The sequence below is a fragment of the Hypanus sabinus genome, chromosome 9 (assembly GCF_030144855.1).
Source record: "Hypanus sabinus isolate sHypSab1 chromosome 9, sHypSab1.hap1, whole genome shotgun sequence".
Taxonomy (NCBI): Eukaryota; Metazoa; Chordata; class Chondrichthyes; order Myliobatiformes; family Dasyatidae; genus Hypanus; species Hypanus sabinus.
The window spans coordinates 26876535-26897845 of NC_082714.1; the positions used below are offsets into that span (position 1 = coordinate 26876535).

General features: G+C 41.7%; 1 protein-coding gene across 3 annotated transcripts in view; it reads right to left on the minus strand.

The window, feature by feature from the left end:
- myh11b (myosin, heavy chain 11b, smooth muscle) overlaps positions 1-21311 on the minus strand; it is a 139068-nt gene that overhangs the window by 86150 nt on the left and 31607 nt on the right. For all 3 annotated transcript variants that reach the window (XM_059979349.1, XM_059979348.1, XM_059979350.1), the window contains exon 4: positions 6250-6277. In XM_059979349.1, coding sequence (XP_059835332.1) covers positions 6250-6277 — 28 coding nt within the window. The remainder of the gene's footprint in view (positions 1-6249; positions 6278-21311) is intronic.

Below are 21311 nucleotides of genomic sequence, written 5' to 3' on the forward strand. Positions count from 1 at the left end.
AAAGCAAGGGCAAGCTCGGCTCCAGGACCAAGCAGCGCCTTATACAAAGTGTACAAGAACAGCCCCAAACTCATCTGTGGAAGATCCTGAGAATCTTCTGGAGAAGCGAGAATATCCCAGAACAGTGGAGAGTGTCTGAAGGGGTGTGGATCCCGCAGGAGGAAAACGCCACCCAGATAGACCAGTTTCGCATCATCTCCCTGCTGAGTGTTGAGTTGAGGATCTTCTTCAGTGCTGTTTCCAATCGGCTGTGCACCTACCTAGCAAAGAACACTTATATCAATACATCAGTCCAGAAGGGTGGCATTTCAGGGATGCAGGGTTGTCTGGAGCACACCAGAGTGGTGACTCAGCTCATCAGGGAGGCCAAAGAGAACAAGGGCAATCTGTCAGTATTGTGGCTCAACCTGGCAAGTGCATATGGCTTCATTCTGCACAAGCTGGTGCAGCTCAGACTGACCGAGTATCACGTCCTCAGCAGAATCAGAGACCTTATCGCTGATTATTACAACAACTTCGGGATGAGGGTCTCTTCAGGAGCAATTACATCGAGCTGGCACAAGGTGGAGATCGGCATCATCACAGGGTGCACTATCTCAGTGACACTGTTCTCCCCAGCCATGAACATGCTCACTAAGTCTGCTGAAACAGAGTGCAGAGGGCACAGAATGAATTCCACTCAATGGCAACCACCCATCAGGGCATTCATGGATGATCTCACAGTCACCCCAGAATCAGTCACCGGCTGCCGGTGGATTCTGCAGGGGCTCAAAAAGCTGGTGGAGTGGGCCCGGATGTGTTTCAAACCAGCCAAATCTAGATCAATGGTGCTGAAGAAAGGGAAGGTGGAGAACAAGTTCTGGTTCAGCATCACAGGCACAGCCAACCCAACCATCACAGAAAAGCCAGTCAAGAGCTTAGGTAAGGTTTTTGACAGCTCTTTAAGGGACACAACATCCATTCAGGAGACCTGCACCAAGTTGGATGACTGGCTGAAATCCATGGACAAGTTTGTCCTACCTGGGAAGTTCAAAGCCTAGGTGTATCAGCATGGCATTCTTCCCAGAATCCTGTGGCCCCTCCTCGTCTATGCAGTTCCAATCTTGACAGTCGAAACCTTAGAGAGGAGGGTTAGCAACCACCTCAGGAGATGGCTGGTACTGTCAAAGAGCCTGAGCATCATTGCACTCTATGGACACCACAACAAACTGCAACTGCCCTTCAAATCCTTGGAGGAGGAATTCAAGATAACAAGAGCCAGAGAAGTGGTGCAGTACAGGGACTCAAGTGATCCGAAGGTGGCTCGAGCAGAGATCCAAGTGAGGACCGGCAGGAAGTGGAGGGCAGAGGAAAGGCTGCGTCACAGGGGGCTGGTGGGAGTGGTCACATGAGGCCGAGCTGGGCTAGAATCCTTTGCAACTCCCTGAATGGACACCATCAGAGGGAAGGCAAAGTGTCCCCTAGTTCAGGAGGAAGTGAGAGCAGTAATGGAGGAGATGAGAACCTGCAAAGTTGGTGGGAAAGAAGCAACAGGGAGCTTGGACAAGATGGGAGAATGCGGTTGAGAAGAAAGTGACCTGGGCTGAGCTTTGGAAAGCCGAGCCACACCTCATCCAATTTCTCATCCAGGCAGTGTACAAATGTGCTTCCAAGTCCATCAAACCTGCACACATGGGGCAAAGCAGAGTCATCTGCATGCCCAATATGTTCCAAGTGAGGAACCCCGGAGCACATCCTCAGCAGCTGCACAAGGGCACTTGGTGAGGGACGGTACCGATGGAGGCATGATCAGGTCCTGAAGACCATCGCCGAAGCCATCAGCACAGGAGTGGGGTGGGCGAGCCGGTCCCAACCCTTCAAGCAGACTATTGTCTTTGTAAGAGCTGGGGAGCAGCCAATACCCGCCAAAAGAACATTGGCAGGTATCCTGACCTCTGCAAGGGACTGGCAGCTGTTGGTGGACCTCAAAAGGCAGCTGAGGTCCCCCAACCATATCGCAGCCACCACCCTGTGACCAGACATTGTCCTTGTGTCTGAGTCTACGAAGCAGGTGGTGATGCTGGAGCTGACAGTCCCATGGGAAGATCACTTGGAAGAGGCCTTTGAAAGGAAGCTATCTAAGTATGCAGGACTGGTCAGCAACTGCCAGCAGGCTGGATGGAGAGCGAGGTGTCTCCCAGTGGAAGTTCGTTATAGGGGATTTACAGCCTGTTCCTTAGCCAGAACTTTCAGCAATTTGGGCATCAAGGGAGGGAGAAAGAGGAGAGCCATCCACAGTACCACCGATGTGGTAGAGAGGGCCTCAAGATGGCTGTGGCTCAAAAGAGGGGAGCCATGGAGTCATGTGTAGCTTGCCATCTGGACACAAGCTGGGGTCTGATCAGCCCCGGCTGGGTCACCTGGAGGAGGGTGTATGATGTTGAAAGACCTGAAACACCCGATGATTCCAGGAACATCACTGAAGATGTGTACAGAGGCATCATTAGATGTACGTATGCAACAAGAATAAAAAGAAATACATTAGAATTTATGAATGACTATATATAAGCAAAGATTGATAAAAGAGCAAACCAACTGTGCAAATGAAAGTAATTCTGCAAGCATAAATTGTAAAGAGTCTCTGAAGGTGAGTCTGTAGGTCATAGAATTGGTTCCGAGTCATGGTGATTGAAGTTATCTGTGTCAGTTCAGGAGCCTGATGGTTGTAGGCTAATAATTGTCCCCGATTCTGGTGGTGTGGGACCTAAGGCTCCTGTACCTCCTTCTCAATGGTAGTAGTGAGAAGAGGGCGTAGCCTGGATGGTGAAGATTTTCAATGACGTTGGCAGCACTCCATGTAAATCTATTCAGTGGTAGGGAGGGGGTTCTCGTGATGGACTGGGCTGTTTCCACCACTTTATGTGGTCTTTTCCTTTCCTGGGCATTGGTGTTTCCATTCCAGACCACGAGGCAATCAGTTCGGACACACTCCAATATTAGTTTGTCAGGGTTGCCATGGGGATGAGCTGTCTGGTCTTATAGTGCAGTTGGAGAATGATAATAGTTCCTTGCCTCTGTTATGTGCAGTTATTAGCAGGGCTGTGGGATATGCCAGCAGGTTAGGCTGTAGTAACAGAGAGCATAGAGCTGTGTGCCTGGACATGCAGAGGGCTCAAGTGGAGACAGACCATGTAGGCAAACTATCTCTGTGCTAATGTCAGATCTTTGCTCAAATTCCAGCTTTGGAAAATAAACCAGACTGAAGCTCCGTAATTTCTGGCTTAGACTTTGCCCTATTTGGCATTGATCCTGATCTATATTTTTAAATCCACGTAAGGATTTAGTTAATTTGCAGATGTTCAGTTGGGCTTAATCAAACTGATCATTGCCGATAGCTCCCATCAGACCTTCTGCAACCCCTAGGCTTTTGTGCAGGTCACGTGACAGGTACAAGTTAAGGACTTCTTGACATATTCAGAAAGCTGAAAACCGTTTATTCTGCATCTGTATGGAGTTCATTTGTGGAGATCTGTCTTGTTAGGTTTGGTGCTGCACCTTAACAATCTTAATTAATTTCTTACCATTTATTTTAGTAGCTTTTCTATGTCTTTAAAATGTCAAGAATTTTTAAAGAACTATAATCCCCATATTGTTCTTCTTCTCATCATTATTATTCTTAGACAGTAACTCAAGAGCAAGGTTTTCTTCAGCTCCAGTGTTGTGGGTTCTGAGCGACTGGCAGGTTCTAAGAGCTGCTCCACTTTGAGTATCCATGGGATAGTGATTCCTAAGAGTCAGTGGGGATGCTGCATTTTTTACAGGAGGTTTGAGTGTTCCCCTGACTCATTTCCTCTCCCTGTCAGGAATGGCGTGTCTGCCTCAGGACTGTGCACTGTTGGGGATGTGAATGGTGTGTCCAGCCCAATGGGCCTTACATGAAACACCTGCAAAGCAATAATCTCCTACCAGCTTGCTCCCATCACACAACACTGCATTTGGGCAATAAATGTTCTTAGTGAGACCCAGGAAAGCTTGTGGGCCACATTTTGATGAAGGCAAACAAACCACCAGCTTCAGTGTATAAGCACAGCCCTTGGTTAATGAGGAAAATAATATTTGAAGATCAAAACCTCAGACTTAGCACACAATTCACAGACCAATGGCCAACAGTCCCTCTGCCCTCCACTATGATTCTGAGTCCTGGAATACCTACATTAGAAAGAACCATTGATACTATCTCCTCAGATCCTCCATATTGACTGCAAGGATTGGCATTAAGGTATTCTCTGAGACCAATATCCCCAGTATATAACTAATTACAACTCCTACAGCTAGCAAAGGCCGACATTGAGAGCTGGGGGCTAGACCTCCCTCTGTGCAGCACCCAGGTCTTATTGAGACTCAGAACATGCTACTGTGCTCCAGAGTTAAAACGGTATGCACTTAGCCAATGTAAGTGCTGGAATGGCAGAAATATGGGTGGACCATGTGGATAAAAATCTACCCCATTGTCCAAAGATCCCGTTACCTTCTTAGCGGAGAGTTCTTAATTAAAAAAAAAACAAGGTACTCAGCGACATTAGCCACTCCATTCTCATGAATAGGATTGCATTAGATACACCAACCTTGTTGGGGCAAAGCTAAAGGATCAGATTCAAAGTGTTCCCAGACGCTCAGTTCAAAGGGTTTGTGCTGCAGCAAACCCGGTGATAGGTAGGTGGTCAGAAAAGCATAAGATCAGGAACATAGTTCCAACGGATACCTCACCATCGATACTCTTTCAAACCACCGGTGAAGGGAAAGCTGTTGTTTTGATCCGTAATAATTACACAACCACATTCAGATTTCAAAATGACAAAGTTTAAACATTACACTATGCAGCATTGAATTAAAAACAGAAATTAGAGCAATAAATCAGTGCTTTTTGATATTTAGCTACTATGTATCTTTTTCCCTGGTTCCTGACTGGTTTTGCATTAAATATAATTTCACTGCCAGTTGGTATTTGTGACGAAGTGAACAATGGAACATGCCTAATTCCATTACAGGAAAGTGTTGTTTGAAGTACTTAAGATTACAAGAATTCCTTCCTTCCCACCCATTTCAGCTCTGGGGACACAAAAAATTCTATTTGAATCTGATAGGACTTGGTAACAGAAAACTGGAATCGGTCCAGATCAGATTTGACAAGAAGATTGTACAATTTCAAAAGCTCATTATCTCTGCCCAGAAAAACAACCATGTAGAAGAGGATTTGTTAATTTGGAGTATTTGCTGTTTATCATTCTGCATTTCATGGGAGCTTGCAACCTTTCCATTGCCATTAAGTATGCACAGAAGTTCTGTGTTCTCAACAATCACTGAATGCTTTATGAGCACTGCCACAGTTTGTACTTCTTGTCCTTCATAATGCATACTTTCTACCTTCAGCTCTCTGCTGGATCTCTTGGAGTTTGCCTTATTTGGTACTCCTTGGAGTAATTCCCTCCTTAAAACTAACAATACTGTAAAGACCAAGCATCATGATGGGCACAGAGAGATGTTATTAAGAGGCTACTATTTATAATTACTAACCAGACTGACAGCTGAAAATACATTTCCTGAAGGGGCCGGGTATATCGCCAGAACATTAAAAGGAACTGGAAAGCCAAGAGCACAGTTTCTGCTGTTGCAATACATTGAATGAATCATAAATACTGAAAACGACTTATAAACAGTATATGTATATATATGTTAGTGTTTACTAGTAAGTAGTTACTTGCCTCTTTGAGCCATGTGCTGAGTCATTCAATTGGACATAATAATGAAGATGGGACTTAAAAAGCTGAGCACTGATGTTTAAAAAACAGGGTAGATTTGGGTTATTATTTTGGGGTTCTAACTTGTCCTTCAAGACTTGAGCAATAAATTTTGGAAAGTAGCAGGAATTTAAAAGTTAGTTTACTGGTTTTCCTCCCTGCTATCTGTACATCGACAATATTTCATCATTTTAATTTCACATCAGTGCTATGTATCCTTAACAAGCCTGCTTGAGCTTTTCAGCAATAGATGTTTGGCAACTACCAATCTACAGAGAGTGGAGGCAGGTCACTCCCCAGTTGATCCAGACATACAAACTTTGCAAAATTCCTGCCAGTCCCCCTCCTTCACCGTTACCACGTTCTCAACTCATGATATTGGGAGGGAGGAGACATTTAAGGACTGAAAATGCTTTAAGCACTTAGAAAACAACAAAAGCAGAAATAGATAAATGTGAAGCATTTTACTCACGTGCACAAAATCGACTGGTCTTCGCGATCTGTTAAAAATATGAAAGGAATTATTATTATGAAATATTCATGGTGGGTAAATGTTCAATTTAATTTGTTTCAATTACATTCCAATAAAAAGCAGTTGTTATTTTGCCAATGAACGAGGGCTGTAAGATCACTCATTGATTCATACAATTTCATACATGTTGAAAGCTTGTCTTTTAGATTCAAGGACCTAACCACGTGAGCTCCTTATAAACGAATCACATATTATTAAAACCACACCTCACGTGTGCCTCAATTTTTCACCAAGTCTATTACTTTCATACAAACTGAATGTTGTTAACCAGATAACTCTGCCCATATCTGCTAATAGATGCAGTCTTACTAACGTTGCTCAGATCCCAAAATTTAAAAAAAGAAAACCCTCTTTTAACACTTCTCCCCGTTGTCCCAGGATGGGATTGGCTTCATTTTATTTTGTGAAAGAAAACCTAGTGGCTACAAGGCAAGGGATATCCAAAAGCAACAATTACTTTCAAACATATTATTGTTTTTTTTTGTGTGAGGAATATAGAAAAGTTGAGTTGAGTTCAGAATCAAAGTAGCCATGATCTTATTGAATGATGGAGCAAACTTGAGGAGTCACAAGAATCGTGGACATGAAACAGCAACACCGTTTCTCTTTCCATTACTGAGTAGGTCTGCCTGACCTACTGAGTGTTCCCAACATTTCCCGGTTAAATTTCATATTTTTCTTGAATATTCTGACAGCACCTGCCATACCTATGAATTCTAACATCATTAGGGAGTCATTGTTACTTGGTCTACAGCCTGGAACTCCCCTACTGAATAGAACTGTGCAGATGCCATCACCAAGAAGGTTGTTTCTAAATAACTCAAAGGCCCTACCCACATCCCAGAGATGACCAACCTGAGAAAAAGATCATAAAGCCATAGATCAAAAGACATAGGAGTAGAAATAGGCCTTTTGGCCCATTGAGTCTGCTCTGCCATCCATTAGGGCTGATTTATTATCCATCTCAACCCTATTCTCCCTGGCTTCTCCCCATAACCTTTGATGTGCTGTCTAATCAAGAACTTATCAACCTCCACTTTAAATATACTCAATAACTTGGCCTTCACAGCCATCTATGGCAATGAGTTCCACAGATTCACTACCCCTGGCTAAAGAAAATCCTTCTCACTTCTGTTCTAAATGGACACCCTCTATTTTGAGACTATGCCCACTGGTCCTAGACTCACCAACTATAGGAAACATCCTCTCCACATCCACTCTATTTAGGCCTTTCAATATTCAATAGGCTTCAATGAGATACCTCACTCATTCTTCTAAACTCCAGCAGTACAGTCCCAAAGAAATCAAATGCCCCTCATATATTAACTCCTCCATTCTTGGAATCGTTCCCATAAATTTCCTCTGGACCCTCTGCAATGCCAACACATCTTTTCATAGATAAGGGGTCCAGACGTGCTCACAATACTCTAAGTGTGATCTGACAAATGCTTTACGAAGCCTCAGCATTATATTCCTTACTCTTATATTCTAGTCCTCTCAAAATGAATGCTAACATTGCATTTACCTTCCTTACCACCGACTCAACCTACAAGTTAACCTTTAGGGAATCCTACACAAGGACCCCCAAGTTCCTTTGCACCTCTGATTTTTGATTTTTCTCCCTGTTTAGAAAATAGTCTACACCCTTATTCCCTGAAGTGCATGACCATACACTTCCCTACTCTATATACCATTTGCCACTTCTTTGCCCATTCTCCCAATCTGTCTAAGTCCTTCCGCAGACTTCCTGTTTGCTCACCACTACCTGTCCCTCTATCTATCTTTGTATTTCCACAAACTTGGCCACAAATCAATCAATTGTATCATCCAAATCAGTGACACATAGCGTGAAAAACCTTTTCAATTTTGCCCCCATGTTACACTTCAACTCATCTCACTGTCTGCAATGTTGCCCTATCATCTGCCTGTCCTTCCTCACTGGCTCACTACACAATGCATCAACTTGTATACCATCTGCCCCATCCAGTTTCCATCCTCCTGCCAAATTAGTTTAAATCCTCCCCATCACACTCCTGTTTTGGGTCAAGTGGATCAATTCATCGGTATTTATTTCCAGTTCTCTGGCCGCTGTCTCCATCATCATTTGTCTTTGTCTCCCTCTTGCTTTCTTCCCTTCAATCTTTCCCATAATTACCGTGCATTCTAACTCCTCTTTCCTAATCACATGTCCAATGAAGTTACGTTGCCTTTTCATGATCTCATAAATTATTTCTTTTTTTGTGCTTGCTCTGTTTGTGACATCCTTGTTAGATATTCGTTTCGTCCATGATATTCTTTGTATCCTCCTCAAAAACCACATCTCGGCTGCTTCAATCCGTTTCCTCATGTTACTAGATATAATCCTCCCCAACAGCTCTAAAAAACCTCCCTACAAGGATATTGGTCCTTCCCTGGTCCTTTTTGTACAAATTATATCTTCCCCATAAGAGATTCCAATATTCCATATATCTGAAACCCTGTCCCCTGCATCTGCTTCTCAACCACACATTCATCTGCCAAATCATCCTATTCTTGCCCTCAATGGGACCCTGATACAGGCAGCAATCCAGGTATTACTACCCTGGAAGTCCTGCTTTTCAGTTTTCTACCTAACTCCCTACATCCTTTCTTCTGGATCTCCTCCCCTTTCCTAACTATGTCATTGGTACCAATATGTACCATTGGTTCAGGTGTAACTGGGAGCTGCAAACTCTTCCCCTTTAGAATGCTGTGGATCCAATCCGAGACATCCCTGACTCTGGCACCTTAGAGGGAACATACCATCAGGGTGTCCCTTTCACATCCACAGAATCTCCTGTCTGTTCCTCTAACTATGGAATCCTTTATTATTACTACACTCCTCTTCTTTCACCCCCCTCCACACTACCTTCTGAACCACAGACCAAGACTCAGATCTAGAGATCCAATAGCTGCGGCTCCCCCCGCCCCCCGGGTAGGTTGCCACCCCACCCCCCGCCAACAGAACTCAAAGCTTACTGATTAGGAGAACAGCCATAGGGGTCTTCTGCGCTAGCTGCCTATTCCCATTCCCTTTCCCTCTCCTGACAGCTACCCAGGTACCTACCTGACTATCTCCCTGTATCTCCTATCTATTCACTCCTCATTCTCCCATAAGATTCGAAGATCATTGAGCTGTGGCTCCAGTTCTGTAGCACAGTCTCTAACAAGATGCAGCTCGAAGCACTTTGTGCAGAAGTAGTTATCAGGGAGACTGGGGGTCTCCCAGAGATCCTATATCTCTCACAAAGGGCTACTGACTCTGGACTCGTTCTCAGTGCACAAGCACTAATATGTACTAACATGTACTGATAGACAAAGAGGGGAAAAATTCTTACTAGAAACTTACTGAGAACCTCTGCCTGTGTTTGACCAAACCTGTTGACACCAAAGGCTGTTGAGCCAAAGCCTGACACTAATCATCCTCAGCAGTGTGTCTGAGTATGTGCATCATGGGCAAGGCTTTGATTTCATTTTGTGGGGTAACCAGTAGAGTTAAACTATTATATTTATAGCCTAACAACTGATTCACTGTCTTTTTTTTAAGTCCTAACTCTATGCAAACATTCCATTATTATTGAAAGCTTTTGTTTCTATTCATTTTTCAGCTGTTGAGTGTAAAAGAAAAGTTCATTGCTTTATCTTGCCGATGATGTCACACTTCAGAACATTCTCAGTTCCTCATTTTCAGGGGATTTACTTTTCCATGCTTTTTTCATGATCGATCAGGGTCAGGTTTTCAGTAAGAATCGTTCACACATTTGCTTTATCTCTTCCGAATTAAAGAAAGTTCCATCATATAAGCACTCTCAGCATAATTCCTGGAGTCTATCCTACTGAAGGACTGGTGGTTACAGAATGAGAAATGTTTCTTCATCCTGTTATGAGAAACAGACTATCCTTGGTGGGTCACTAACCTCTCTTAGATAACCCAATACTCTAAAAATGATGAATGGATTCTTTTTCAGTGAATGATTAGGGCCAGGGCAATGGTAAGTGCAGATTTAACTGCTGGATAGGAAGTTACTTGCAGGTTTGTGGGGAGAAAGTTGGGGAGAGAGATAAGTTCGATCACCTTTACACTAAGCCTGGATAGATTCAGGGGGCTGAAGACCTCCTTCTGTGCTGTACACTTACTGCAATTCAGTTCCGGCTTATTCTGATAATTGGGAGCGGTGAAAGTACTTTTGTGGCCTTTCACAGATCACTAACAGCAAATGCGGCTTGTATTTGATTCTTCACACTTGTTTCTTGTGCACTTAGTTAATGTTGATGAAGATTGCTCCAGGGCCTGTCCACTTCATTTTCACTTCTGTTTATTTCAAAGTTGAAACCGCAACTACTGTGCAGACATGAATGAACCTTGTGCATATTGCTGCACATGTATATGTGAAGTATCTCATCATTGCCAGACAATGAAAAACAATAAAGATTAAAAATTGATAGTGAACTGTAACTGTCCACTTCAGAAAGGGTATAAATGGGCGTCATTAGATTGAACGTTGGTTGAGCATTGTGTTCAATCTTACTTTTCACAGATTGCAAACATCAGCGAGCTTGGGTCATGTGAGGGCTGTGGGACCTGAAGTACAACCTGAAGTACTGGGACAAGCTGCTGGTTCCTTTTCTCCAGATGTTGCACACTCTCATTGTCAGGCCTCTATAAACTGGTAATTTTGGTGCTTTTCCACAAACAACAGAACCCAATATTATTTGCTGTAGGTGACTCACTTGCGTCACTGAACAAAACAACAAGTCTAGTCCTGTGCATACATTTTAATACACAAAGCCTGCACATCCTTTCAACATCTCTTACATTGCCGTCCTAGCTATGCTTTAATATATTGGCTTAGCAGTCACCAAATTAGTAGAAATCTCAAGTAGATGGGTGACCATATAGATCATCCATTAGTGATCACATTAAGTGACAGAATTGTCCTCTATTGGACTAGTACAGGAGTTAAAATGAGAATCACAATTCATATTAACTTCATATATAGAGCAGCTACTATCTCTTTGCTCTTTGAGCATTTTGCTTGAGGGTAGAGTTTAGTCAGATGGCTCAGATACAAACAGGGAGGGTAATTTTTATCCATCTAGCCTAGCATAAACCAGCTACTTGAATGATGAACAACAAGCCACAAAGCTTAACCTTGCTCACCTGTCAAGGTGCCACCTGACATGGGAAAGCCTCTTTAATAAAGGCAAACTGAGGTCTTATGATGTCATCAGGACCAGAACAGAAGAACTCCATCACTGACTGATCAGTGGGGCAACAGGGAGGAAATAAAGGCCCAAAAGCTTAGTGACAGATGGAATGCTTCGAAGTCCAGCAGGTGTTTTCCATGGCCTCCACAAAGTGGCACCTGCCAATCCACCAAATCTTGACAAAACTCCTTCCTATTGACCTGTCTGTGATCTAGGGTGCTGCCTCTGGGCTGGGGACCCATCTCCAGTTTATAGCTGACCATCACCTGCTGCAAATAGGGAACCCAGGAGGCAAGGCAACCCGGTATTGCCCTTGTGGGGACAAGGAGGCAGACTGGTGTTTGTGAATACCCCTCTTGCAGCTAAAATTCCTCCACTGCTGTGATTCATTCAGGTAGAGTTCACATTGGAAATTTTAGGAATTGATCTGAATCACTGCTTTCATTGTCTCCATTTCTGACACAAAACCACAAAATTGATCTGAAATCTTCAAAGGGATAGTTGGTAATTCAAAGAGATGATGATAAATTGGTGAATTTCCACAATTTGTAAGGAAAGGATTAAAGAAGCAGCTCTGAAAATCAGGATGTTCTGTTACTATTTAAGCACCAGGAACAAAGTAAATATATTAGTAAATATACTTGCAATGATTTTTATTCTCTTCTTTATTAAAGTTTAATAATTGCATTTGCAATTAAACCCAAAGCTGAAGTATTATTATTCTTTCAGCCACACAGAAAAGTAACATGTTTGGAAGCATGAGCCATGAAGTGAAGACATCTAAAGAAAACTGCCTAGAAATGCAGACGGCAATTTCAGTGCTAAACTGAGTGCAATGGTCCCCGAGTAACACTGCATCAGGCTGGACAGTTCAGGAGTTGCTTTCTATTGCAAGTGGTGCTTGTACAGTTGATATCTTTCACACTAAATGTGCAAATGTGCACATAATAAAATCATTTTGCATGCAATATTCCTTTCATGCAAGGTACCATAAGCACGTTGAACTCTGAGGCAATCACAAAAGGCAAAAGCTGAGAAGTTCTGTTTTGTTGATGAGGAACAGCAGTTTATAAATACATTAGAGGTAATGATGTTGATTTATATTTTCATCCATGGAACAACATTGTGTGAAAGTAGCTGGATACAGTTTGTATTCATGTTAAGGAATGATAAATCACTTATAATATCCTGATTAATGATCTATGCTAGTATCCCATCTTCAATTCTCCAAGATTCTGCCATTCATATTCTAACCCACAAAAATCAACTTCATCATCTCAGCAGTCTGGTCCAACAATTCCTTGGTTTTATTTTCCCCCCTTTGCCTTCAAGCTCCTTCATGTCCTTGTATCCCCTCATCCCCAGCAAGACTGTACCCCTCCAGATCTGGCTTCCTTTAATGTGTCCACAACTGAGAGCTGTTGGGAACAGGGACTTCAGAATTCATTCTGGTAACACCCATTAAAAATGGCCCCTTAGTGACCAATCCTCTTAACTGATGTGGGTCAGTGTTGGTCACTTCTCTGAAGCACCTTGGAGATTTAGTGATGTCATAGCCACTAAGCAAATAAAAGTAGCTATTATTATTATTATTATACACTTAGGCTTTCTGCTGTTCTGAACTCCATAACTTTCTCCACTTAAACTGTATTGCTTGCCAACCCTCTCTTAACTCCTAATACTGTGCTGTATGCCCTAAAGCCCTTCAATTACTTATGAAAACAAAATAAAAAAGTAGCAGTATAAATATGGATACTTAAAAACTCAGCCAAGATAACCGTTTTGTAAGCTTCATGAACAACATTCTTTGAGTTTTATAATTGTTGTAATGTTTAAGTAATGCTGAACGGTTATGCTTTTGGACTTTAAATGGCTTGGTTTGCTTGAAGATAGCTTTTAAAGGTCAAAAGCTGATGGCACTGTATTGCTGAACAAAATATTATTATAGCCAGGCTAAGGGAGTGAGAGATATATCGATTCACATTTCTGAGAACTCAATTCATTTTTTCTGTTTTATTGAAGTTAAAAGTGCAGAGATTGGTTCTCATTGGTACTATCTTGATAAGACACTTTGTTTATTAGAACCTGTCAGCTTTTAGTACGCAAATTATAATTTGCTCCCACATAAGACCATGAGACATTGGAGTGGAATTAAACTATTCTGCCCATTGAGTCTGCTCCGCCATTCCATAAGCTATTTATTATCCCTCTCAAGCCCGTTCTCTTGCCTTCTTCCCATAACCTTTGATGTCTTTTTTAATCAAGAACCTATCAACCTCTGCCTTAATATACCCAGTGACTTGGCCTGCACAGCTGTTCGTGGTAATGAATTCCACAGATTCACCACCCTCTGGCTGAAGAAATTGCTTCTCATCTCTCTTCTAAACTGACATTGTTGTATTCTGATACTGTGCCCTCTGGTCCCAAACTTACCCACTATAGGAAACATATCTCTATCTAGTACGTAAAAATAAAAAAAATCACTGTATATATATTTTTCCTGTTGTATTTTGTGAATTTTTTTTTCAGTTTAAGTTCTTTTTTTGTTTTTTTAATTTGAAATTAATGCACTTTGTTTGTTCTTTATGTGTGATTTATCTGTAGATTTTATCCGTACCTTCATAAGTTATCGTGTGTTATGTTTTACTGTGCTTTACACCCTGGTTCAGAAAAACGTCTCGTTTCTATACACATTATGTGATTATTTATGTTATATACATGTATTTAGTAAATGACAATGAAGTTGTCTTGACTTAGTCTGAAGTGCAATGGAAAGTAAAAGTTTTTACAAACATTTTGCTTTCCTTTGTTGTTTCTGGCAGACCTGTAAACTCTCAATTGAACAAATCATCACAGTAAACTGGGTTTAGAGATCCAGATCTCTGATGGGCAGGATAATGCAGCAAGATGGGTCAGTTCTGGTCATAATTTTCCTCTCAAGGAACAAGATGTCTCGATATGTTGCTCTTACTAATGATGCCACTAAAGATGTGTGGAATGAATTTAATTCATGTTTGAGGTACCATAAGCACGTTGAACTCTGAGGCAATCATGAAGGGCTAAAGTTAAGAGGTTCTGTTTTGTTGATGAAGAACAACAGTTTAAAAATACTTTGGAGGTAATGATGTTGATTTGTATTTTCATCTGTGGCACAACGTTCAGCATATTGGTTAACTGCTGCAAAGCCACTAATGAGCTGTTTAATAACATTTAGGATGTTGGCAGGCCAATCCACCATACCTTATTCTTACACGTCCAATGCTACTTTGGGACGTGCTAGAGAAAGAAACAATTCATCTGAAGTTTCACCTTCGCACGGAAATGCAAAGCTGAGACAACTCAACTGGAGGGTGGCAGCCCATTGCATTCCCCACATCGGCACTGGCTTTTAAAGGGTCACTAACATCACCACAAGGGTGCATTAAGCCTTTCCTGTTTTGGAGAAACGGAGAGAACCAGGCTTAGTGAACTATTTCATTGAATTCAAATGTCAAAATAACAGCATAATGGATGCTGTGTGCATTTCTGCAAGGAAACAGCTTCAAACAATAATAACAACGCCTTGCTTCAGTGGAGGTTCAGTGGTATGAGGAGGCGAAACACTTAAGGAGAAGAGATTAAGACATGGGAAGGAGCTAGGGTGAAGAGAAGAATCAAAGAAATAGTAATTGGCACGGCCATTTGTCCCTATTTCTACACCAGTTCCAAGTCCAAGGAGACACAGGCCCTGAGAGAGGGGCATGATTTCACTGAATCACACCCAGGACCTGAGCCCAAGCACCTGATTTTCCAGGACTGGTGTCCTGGACACCCCTTCCTCTGCTCCACCCACAAGCTGGGTAGAGGCAAATCAAGACCAGGAGATGCCGAGCTGAGAAGCAGTGGGCAATGGCATCTGTGCCTGGTCTACCCATGCATCGATGTGTATGTGCGTTAATATCCATGAAGTGCTCTAGATGTCTGAAATCCTTTGCCACTGGATCAAAGCTTTGCTCTTTCAAGCTCATCTGGTAGCTGGACCTAGAGGACTGCCAAGTAAAAGGCTTTCCACACAGTTTTCTCAATCACAAACAAACTTGGGCCCAGAGGAGTGTGCAGGAGCATAACTTGACAGTTTTTGGAGGCCCACTCATTATATACATGAGGACGCCTAGGCACTCTAACTGGGGTATTATACATTGCAGAAGCTCCATAAAGAATCACTGGGCACCTGTAGAATCCACAAAAGTAAACTGCAAATTTCTGTGTTTGTGCATACAGAGGATGCTGGAAGTTTGTTGGAGGTCAGGTGCATGGATGCACTTAGTATCTCAGTGATAGCTGCCACAATTAGCCCTGCCCCATTCATGTAAACATGGTCACCAACTTTTCTCTAAAGGTAAATGCTCTGAGTATTTTTATTTCAGTACAAATATTTTAATTTAATTAACAGTTGGTCTGGAATTATGTACATCTTATCTTTTTAAAAAATTTATAATAATTTAACTAGAATGCTTTGCAGTGGTTTCCACCCTGCCACTGCTCATGGCCTCCTCTGCGACTGAGGCAGAGAAGCCTCAAAGGACAGAGCAACGACAGGTTTGGCTGTAGTGCTTAATCATTATTGGGGGCATCTGCCCAATGCTGACAAACACCTGCACACATGGTACCTAGGAATTGTTAAGATTAGGTAATGAAACTTCAGAGCTGAATATGATTTCATACCAAAGGAATTCTAAAGGTTATTTCTGAATATTTATGCAATCAATTTCACCCCCTCTCTAATATTCGTAAGCTAAATGAAAGACTGCACAAGATACAAAATCAGAGTTAACTATAATGTTCCTCAGAGGAAATCTGCAATATCTTCTACATCTATCTAATAAACATTTCTGTCTAATATGTTTCAAGGTTTTGAAGACCACTGATTAATTATCTGAAGCAAAGCTGTGAGGCGATGAAAATGGTCACGGAGTTACGCAGTTCAGAAACAGGTTCTCTGGCCCAACAAATCCTTCCCAACACCCATTTGCATTAATCCCATAAAAACATTTCATTCTCGCTACTTCTCACCAGCACCCAGCCCCAAACCCCAACATGAACACCAAGGTGAATTTACCAGGACCAATTCACTACTGGTCTTTGACACTGAGTGCTCTTGTGAATTGGTTGCTTACTTTTGCATCTCACCTGATCAATTTGAATTCAAAGATTTATAGAATAAAAGAAAATTGGAAGTTGTGTTTTGTGCTTTGTTTGGTTTATGCAAATTTTAGAGACAATATAATCTAATCTCTGCAAAATGCTCATTAATGCAGGGTTTCTAAACACAACTGAGAAATGGAATATGATAATAACTTGAAAGGAAGGGCATAACTGAAGCAAAGTTAAATTTGCCATACTATTTCCAATCAGCACATTTTTACAATTATTGCTGAAATGTTTTGCAAGACCTGAAGAAATTGGATTCAAATTACACAAAATAATAAAAGAAAGCACACAGGAAACTGTTTATAACTGCCTAATAGGTATTAGGTCCTTTCTCATTTTCACTGCAGATTTATCGCTCTTCAGGAAGCAGTGTTTGGGTACCTTTCTCTCAACCATCATGCCCAGCATGCGTTAGGAAACATGTGGCTGGGATCTGTCAGGAATTTTGTCTGTCAAATTATTTTCCCATCCGTTGAGACTGGGAGGTGTTTGAGGAACCCAGGTCAATGCTCTGACTGAATTCCAATAAAACTTTAGCTAAGACTCAGACAACTGGAAAAGAATACTGCAAGTGTGATTTACTTTGCAATGCTGCCCTCAACAAAGCAAAAGTTCAGGTCTGTAACACAGGCAGGTGCCCATGACTTCAGCCAATGGTACCGAAGAAGTCCATGGTTGCACCTACTAATTGCAGAGGTACAGATCTTTGTGCTCTAACAATCACTCAACATAACAGTCAAAAGCAACCTCCTGATCTTGTTGGTATTTATGAAAATGTTAATGACTTCCTAAATATATAAGGCAATGTCAAAGTAATTCACCCAGCTATCAGCAGTTTGCAGCATTTCCTTTCTAAACACTATTGAAATGCAAGAAGCAGGCAGCGAATATGTTTATTTTGTTGATCAAGGCCAACATGATCTAAAATTGTTTTCAACCACAGTCTATAACTGGAACAATTTATATTGCCATAAGCCATCCATGTTGGGAAAATAAGTTTCATTAAAAAAAATCTGTAAACTTGTCAGGCCTTTGGAACTTACCCTATGTACTCCCCTGGGATCTGAAATAAATGCTTAAACATTCCTCTGGCTTTTTGTTTATGTCCTGAGTAGTTCTCACTGCTAATTTGCTGTGACTTGGAATCAATTTATTCCTTAAATGGAAATGAAGTAAGCACAAAGAATATTTATTCAGCTATAGCTGACAGATATTCCCATATATTGGAAATCCCATATATATCCTATACATACAAAGTGACATTGGAAGATAAAAGTGAAAGTTCTGAAATGGTTAACTCGGTAAGCGACTACTTTGTATTACATAGAATGGGCACATGTAGTTTCCATCATAGCATGGTTTGCAGTCATGTGAAAATATAAATTTACCCATGGGATGAATGGAAAGCAGAGTGGGGGTTAAACGAACTGAAGCACCATTATACACAAGTCTAACTACACCTAATGGCTGGTTACTAAGTTCTGGTAAATTACCTTATTATTGTCACATGTACCAAGTTACAGGGACAAATATAACTTGCATACCATTCATTCAGATCATTTCATTATAATAGTGCATTGAGGTAGTATAAGGTGAAACAGTAATAGAGTGCAGGATAAATTGCAACAGCTACAGAAAGCACAGTGCAGCCAGACAGCATGGTACAGGGTTATAAAGAGGTGGATTGTGAGGTCAAGAGTCTATTTTATCATATTAGGAACTATCCAATAATCTATTCATAGAAACTACCTGGTGGCAGGTCTTTGTTTCTTCTGCCCGGTGGGAGTGGTGGGAGAAGATAGAATGTCCAGCATGGATGGGGCCTTGGATTATGCTGGCTGCTTTACCTAGGTAATGAGAAGAGTTTGTGGAGCAGAGGCTGGGGGTCCATGACATGCTAAGCTGTACCTAACTTCCTCTACAGTTTCTTGTGATCACGGGCAGAGCAGTTAACATATCCGTATACGATCTGTAAGCTAATATTTGCTTCCTCACAGTTGGGGAGTAGTGCACTATGTGAGGGAGAAATCTCCAGAGCAAGAAAAGAAAATTAAGTAGCTGTGGCCTGATTGTGAGTAACTCATACATCCAGTGATACAGTACAAAACCTAATGCCACAGCAACATTTTCTGGCACGAACAAAATAAATCCTCTGAGTAAACAGGAAAGAAAATCAATTACACCCATTACAATTTTCAAATGTATATTTATGTTTTGTGAGGCTCCCTGCACACGTGATTCTATTCTGGCATGCAAATTACATATCGAGTGCATTTCTGAGTTCGCAGAGTGAACTATCCTGGTAAAACAGTGTTTTTTTATAAAATGCAGTGACACAACAATAGAATTTGTTTTAGAACAGATATTTCCTTGTATCTGTGTGCGAACTAGCTTGACAAAACTTGATGTAGTTAATTGGTTAACAGAGCAGGAAAACTCAGAGACAGTGATCACTAGACTAGATAATAATGTTCAATGAGAGACGAAAAGTCTGCTAGGATTTTAGAAAATGCTTGGTTTTTTTTAAAAAGAGATGAGCATCTTAAACTTTTGTTTTTATGGGTTATGATATCAGTGGAAACTTCCAAAAGCAATCATTCCCAGGCATCTCCTACTCCATATCTTACGGGTGAAAATTACAATTTAAATCACTCAGAGTTATGATATACTGTTGTACAATATGTGTTGAATGGGACAAGTTGTTGCGTTATCTTAAGGTGAAATATCTGATCAAATTCTGGGGTAGAAATGGATCTGCGTATCGCCATATTTATGTACTGTATGTGATTGCATTTTTAAGAAGAAACAACGCTGGTGTGACTGGGAACTTACAGTGAAGATCAGGATTTTCCTTCATTGTCCTCCATTACACAGATATGCAGATGTACAAGGATATGTGGCCAGTGTCCAATAGCAGGCAATGCACGTCTGGACATCGGCTCTGTGACCCGTGTTCACTCACCTGTGGTTGACAAACTGCATGGCCAACATAAGCACAAGCAGATCTCCAACGGGATTTCTTTTATACATTGGTTAAGACGGGTCTTCAGAAGCAAGTCCCAGCTGGTGAAGTTTAATCCTAGGAACTGCTTTCTGCTTATTTCATGAAACCACATAACATGGCCAATTCTGAAAAACTTTGTAATAGATGAGGCGTAGTCAGATATTACTAAGTAAACTTTTACTGTCACTAAATGATTCTTGGCACCACTCAATTGACCACTTTTTGTTTTGCTTCAAAGCTATGAATGTAAATATTAATCAGCTTACAACAGTCAGTTCTAAAGGATTATTTGGTTCAAGTATAATTCAGCTAAGAGATACACACTCAAGGCATATTAATTCATCCTCTTTCCCCCTCTCACTCCTACCCCATGTCTTGATCCCACCCCCCCCCCCCCCACCAGCAGTGAAACCTTCCTCAGACCTGGGGTTATGTTTAAGGTTTTAACTTTGACTGCCTTTTAGGGAGAGGACTTTATTAGGTACAGGGGTGGAACCCTGTGTGGTGTTCTGTGCTGTAGGCCATCCACTTCAAGTTCAATGTGTTGTGATTTCAGAGATGCTCTTCTGCACACCACTGTTGTAGCATGTGGATTATGAATTAAGGCTGATATATACTTGTGCGTTGCATCGATGCTGTAGGTACTGCGTACCCTACGTTGTAGGGTGACGTGCACCTCTTCAGGAAAGTTACTCACGCGTCGCGGCAACACAGAACACAACAACTGTGATTGGTCCGCTTGGTAGCAGTGCATTTCTTCCTACGTGTTTCCAGTTGCTTCTTCTCCACCATGTCTGTAGGCTGTGTGTACACCGATGCGAAATAGATGAACCAAATTGTCAAATCTACCCATCGACATGTGAAAGTGTTCGAAATGCATTTCCTTGTCCATGTCGCTCATGAAGAAACTCAACACACTGACTTAGAAACCCCACTGCCAACTAGTGTTTTCACGCACACCAACGCATCCTCGCTCTGGCGTAGAGCTACGCAGAAGTGAAAATCAGGGATATGGCGTAGGCCGCGATGTAGCCCATACGCACAAGTATAAATCAGCCTTTACTGTCGTCTTCCTGTCAGCTTGAACTGGCCTGACTATTCTCTGATTTTTCTCATTAACCAGGTGTTTTCACCCACAGAACTGCAGGCGTACAGATGTACCTAATAAAGTGGCCACTTAGCGTACATTATGTTACAGAGATAAGCATGTGCACATTTATCCTTTGCATTCTTAGTGGTTATTCTTAATGGGGTCTGCGCCCCGTGAGGTTCCTTATCCTCATCACGTTCTTTCTCTCTGCTGATTCCAAGCAGGCTGGAAGCTTGACAAATCATACGGCAGAACTTCTAGACACTTGTATAGTAAAAGACTATCTGTTAGAGTTGAGTGCACCAGTTCATTTTATATATATCTATACATACACACACAGTGACCACTTTATGGGTTCACCGATCCACCTACTCACAAAAGAAAATATCTAATCAGCCAATCATGTGACAGTAACTCAATGTGTAAAAAGCATGTAGGCATGGTCAAAAGGTTCTGTTGAGGCAGCAGGGTCTAGGCTTATGTATAAATTTC